This window comes from Trachymyrmex septentrionalis, unplaced genomic scaffold (genome assembly GCF_001594115.1).
Source record: "Trachymyrmex septentrionalis isolate Tsep2-gDNA-1 unplaced genomic scaffold, Tsep1.0 scaffold73, whole genome shotgun sequence".
In the NCBI taxonomy this organism is placed as follows: Eukaryota; Metazoa; Arthropoda; class Insecta; order Hymenoptera; family Formicidae; genus Trachymyrmex; species Trachymyrmex septentrionalis.
The window spans coordinates 296,117-301,106 of record NW_017305916.1 but is presented as its reverse complement, the minus strand read 5'-3'; the positions used below and the strand labels follow the sequence as shown (position 1 = coordinate 301,106).

Below are 4,990 nucleotides of genomic sequence, written 5' to 3'. Positions count from 1 at the left end.
TTTTTCGATGGTGGTCTGGATGTGAGAGAAACAGGATTCTATCTAATTGTCTAATTATGACTCCTCTCTTGTGTTCTAATGAGTTTGATTTATAATTTAGATACCTTCCTGAATTAGAAGGTTTTTTATAAATATCAAATTTAATGAATGTTTTTTTTATTCTCCGTCCTCAATTTAACATCCAAAAAATTTTTGCAACCATCCACATTCTGTTCAGCCGTGAATTTTATTCTGTCATGATACGTAATTCTCAACGGTAACAATATAATTCTAATTTAATACACATATCGATGCACTTTGTACTAAATTAGAATTATATTGATACCGTTGAGAATGACTTAAAGTAAGTCGAAACGCATACGGATTTTATATCAACTTTTTATATTTTTATACTTTACATTAAAAATGGACATTTCCATTATTATACTTACAACGACCATTATTATACTTACGACTCTTACTTCCCTTTACATTTTAGTCTTTATATTAAATATTAAGGAGTTCTTCAATATTAATTGTTATTCTTATTATAATATATAATGATATAATTATAATAAATATAATTATAATTATAATTATAATTACATTTACGATCATTGTTATAATTATAATTGTATACTTTCTAAAGTTACACTGTATCAATCTGAATCATAGTATGACTCCGGAAAATAAAATGTTGAAATCATATATATTTTCCTGCTCTCAGCATTACTCAGGATCAAGGACTGCAGCAAATTAGATGGTAAAATATGACATAGCATTTTTAATTGGTATACTATGATTCAGATTGATACAATGTGACTTTAGAAAAATATAATTATAATGTTTTTATCAAAATTGAAAAAAATCGAGTCAAGAACCAGCGAAATGCCAATTAAGAATTCCTGCATGTGTATCTTTAATTTGCTTCAATACTTTTATATGTAGAATTATTAAAGGAATCATACATATTGATATTATGTAAAAAAAAGGTATACTTAGCTAAATTTTACTTCAACAAAACTATTTTCTTCGTACATCAAAAGACTAAATCGAGACGTTATATTTAATGTCATAATAGCGATGTGAACAAAGAAGTATCGCGAACAGAAAAATGTGTCCGTTTAGCCCGTGAAGGAATGTAAATAAAAATTTGACTAATAAAATATTTAAAGAATACTTATGGGAAATAGAGAAGAATAGAAAATAAGTTTACATAGGAGACAGAGACAGAAATATACGTTTTCGTAAGAATCGGAAATGAAATAATTTAAAAAGGAAAAAGTTGAGATCAAGTGTAAATTAAGATTTCTGAGTAGTCATTGCGTGTGTATACGTTTTTCGTTCATTTTTATAAGTAAAGCAATCTTGTTATTTTATTTTATCCACATTTTCTTTATTTACAAATGGCATTCAAGAAATTTTAACATGTCATTTCTCATTTTAAATACGTCATTTTAATACATATTTGTTCAAATCAATTCTGTGAACTTTATTTCAAATCACCAAAGCAATTAAGATTTAGCTTGGCTATTAAATTCTTTACTCCCTTCTTATTAGTCTTCTTCTTAGTAATCCACATTTATGGTCTTAAAAAATTTCCCGTTTAATTTAATTCCAGAGCAAAAATAAAAAGTTATCAACACAAAAAAATTTGGTAGGAATAAATAAGATTTTGGAGATTGTGAGGTGTTGATACGCGTTGCTATGTTGAATTTTTTACGTGGATAATTTTGCGTTTCAGTTTCGGAAAATTGGACTAAACTAAAATTGGACACAGACCTGTTTTAAATTTAATTAAATAACTGTAATTTGTGCATCACTTACCGCGCTGTACTCTTATTGCTAATCATTACATTTATATGAAAATTATATAATTATTTTAGGCTAATTTGCATTACCTGTTAAATGAATTTTTCTGCAGAATATCTAAATTGAATAGAAAATGTCGACTATTTTGATTTAATTTAACATGTATTTACAATAAATGTTATAAATATTTACCAAAATGTTATGTTAGAGACGTACAAAATTCCTTTAAATGAGATTCCTTTATTTGAGAATGAATTCATTAATACTATAATAGATACATATTTTGTAAAGGAGTTGTTACATTTTGTTTCGAATTGAAGAATCTCTCCAAAATATTCCAAAGCGATTTGCGCTTTCCATTCTCACCAATTAAAAAACTTTATTTATATCTACAATATGTCCAATTTTTATGTTACAGCTCTCTTCAGTTTATAAAGGAATTTTATGAAATTAAATATTTTAATTTTAAGAACTGAAAAGGATACGGGCAAACATTGCTATGAATTATTCAAAAACCGATTCTCGATAATTTGGCCAGTCAGTATCCGACACAGGCTGTATTAAAATAGATATGTTATAATTATTGTCACGAGTGCTAATTGCACAAGTGACAATTGCGCCACAAACGTGCTAGAAATATAAACGATTGCCAAAACCGATTTATTAAATATATTATACTTAAAGATACTTTTAAATAATTAATATAAAAGAAGACCCTGAGCAAATATAAATTGTAAATTTAAGAAATACAGACTCAGAAATTGCGCGGTAGCTATCGGATAAGCGAAATGTTGACGGGCTAATGCGGAAGGGCTAAGATTATCGCGAAAATCAAGCTATATAAGCGCGACTGTGAATGCGGTTAGAAATTTAAAAGAAACTTGTCGCGTTATTTTGCCCATCGTCTAATTGAAATTGTAACAGTACCTACTGCGACGTGAATAGTGCTAAGTGGAATTGTAATGAAAAACCATTGCTGATGATATGGGTAAAAGTAATATATTTTTATTAAACAAAAATATAAGAGCTGTTTGATCTTATTTCTCGAAGTTCTTTGTGGATCCGCGAATTGTGTCGTGAAACAGCGGCACAACATTATCATTATGGAAAAGAATACAAATTATATAGTAGACTGACATAGTTTAAAATAGCAAATGTTATATTTTTGTCAAATTTATATTATAATATGATAATATCGTTTAAAATTATTTTTCGTAGACTCTTTTATAAAATCAAAAGGTATAAATAAATAAATGTTTATCTATTAAAGATGTATAGATAATGCACGATAGCGGATAATAATTGTAATTTACGCAGATTTACATTGAAAGAAAAGAATTTGCTGAATATAGCATAGCATTTTTAATTGACTACATCAGTCAATTTTTGGTTGCGAATCAAAATCGTATGTTGACATTGCGGATGTGCTGACGCAACTAAAAATCTGCTGCTGCTGCAATTAATTAGGAAAATATTTTATTCTGCCGAGGGTCAAACCCGAGACCTCTAGTATAGCAGACCAATGTACCTACACTACGTTCGCGTTCATTTTATTTTATTATTATAGCTATAGCGAAGCACGATATCAGTGCTATTGTATCTATTCTATTTTTATTATTAGATAAATAAATAGGACAGAATGATGATAATAAAGATAACAAAGCTATGCTTTTTAAATGTAATCTATCACTATAGTGATAGATTATTTTGAATTTTCGTGCTACGTAAAAAGATTTCACACGAGAAGAACGAAGTAAAGCAGGACTTTCCCTTTTTAGTCTATGCCAAACGAGGCGTGCAATTGACTCTCACCAGCTAGACGCATCGTACATTCTCATGAAGCTAAGTCAGTTTTGTCGACCATCTGCCACTGATCAATTTGAAACAGTGACGCGGGCTTTTCCGGTGACAAATAGTATAATTTGCGCGAGCGTCGTTAGTGCAGTGAACGCAAGTGTAAAGATGCAATAGTTTTTTCTTTGAGGAATTGAAAGTGACGAAAATGTCATGGAATTAGGCATAATTCGCGAGTGCATCCGGGCGACTGTTACAGCCGAATCAGGAAGATCTTTCGTTTCTCAATGTGAAAGTGACGTGATATCACGCGTCGCTTTTACTTTACGCATTCGAAAATAGATTTGGACACGCATTATATAACGCAAAACAAATAATATTGTATTTGCACATCGCACTATAACGAGTGTGTTAAAATAAATGATTAGAAAGACACACACTATTGCAGTCTTAATCATCTTTTCCATTTTACTTTTCCTCATGCCACAGAACTTTTACATGTAACTTTCAAGACTTCGATAAACTGAACTTACGTAACAAGTGACTTTTATCATGTAATTTAAAATATATAAATCGCGATAGTTAAAAATATAATTTTTGAAATTAAAGATATTAGAGCGATGATTGTTCAGAGAGTTAAAAAAAGGAAAAGACGAGAAGGAGGAAACAGAAAAAGACGAAGAGGTGATTAACGAAAAGAAAATCCAATATCTCTCTTTTTGGAATAATGGAGAGTACATTCCTGCAACGCTATGGCTTGCTCAAGTAGAAAAGTATCTTCTAGTCGCTAACGTTCTGGTTTGGAAGGGAAAAGGTAAGATGTGGAAAGTCGTGGAAGGGGCTCCTTTCTCCAGAAGATGTGCGAACAAATTCCTGCAACAAATCAGAATACAGTCAGTGCGGTTGAAACTTTCGCAGTATATGCATCTCACACGCAGAACCATGCTATAAATATCATCTTGATTAGTTTTGTTCGTCAGTGTTGTTATTTCTTTCGAATCAAATTGCTTGCCTTTATAGGTGGACAATCGTTATTTATTTATAAGTGTTCTGATGTGAATATAAAATAACCAAAATGATTAATGATTTTTCGGATGATATTGCCCTGACAGGTCAGTTATTTTGCACGGAAGAGATGTAGTTTTCTTTCACTCAATTGCAATATAAACTAGTTAATCAGATATGTTAATTTAAATTAATCTTTTTAGTGTTCTAATTTAGATATCATTATATGTATAAATGAATTTAGTTTTAAATAATTCTTTTTCTATTGTGCAGTGTATAATATTATAAATCGTGTATAATATCGTGTATAGTGTATAATATTATAAATTTTAATATTATAAATCGTAATATTAATAAGTTCACTGGTAGACGTAAAATTAATTTTTACCAAAAAAAAAAA

The 4,990-nt window shown here is 29.5% G+C and overlaps 1 protein-coding gene across 1 annotated transcript in view; it reads left to right on the top strand.

The window, feature by feature from the left end:
* The first annotated feature begins 3,632 nt into the window (after positions 1-3,632).
* LOC108753903 overlaps positions 3,633-4,990 on the top strand; it is a 9,373-nt gene continuing 8,015 nt past the window's right edge. The window contains exon 1 of the mRNA XM_018495879.1: positions 3,633-4,697. Within this exon, the coding sequence (XP_018351381.1) occupies positions 4,661-4,697 (37 nt within the window). The 5' untranslated portion in view covers positions 3,633-4,660. The remainder of the gene's footprint in view (positions 4,698-4,990) is intronic.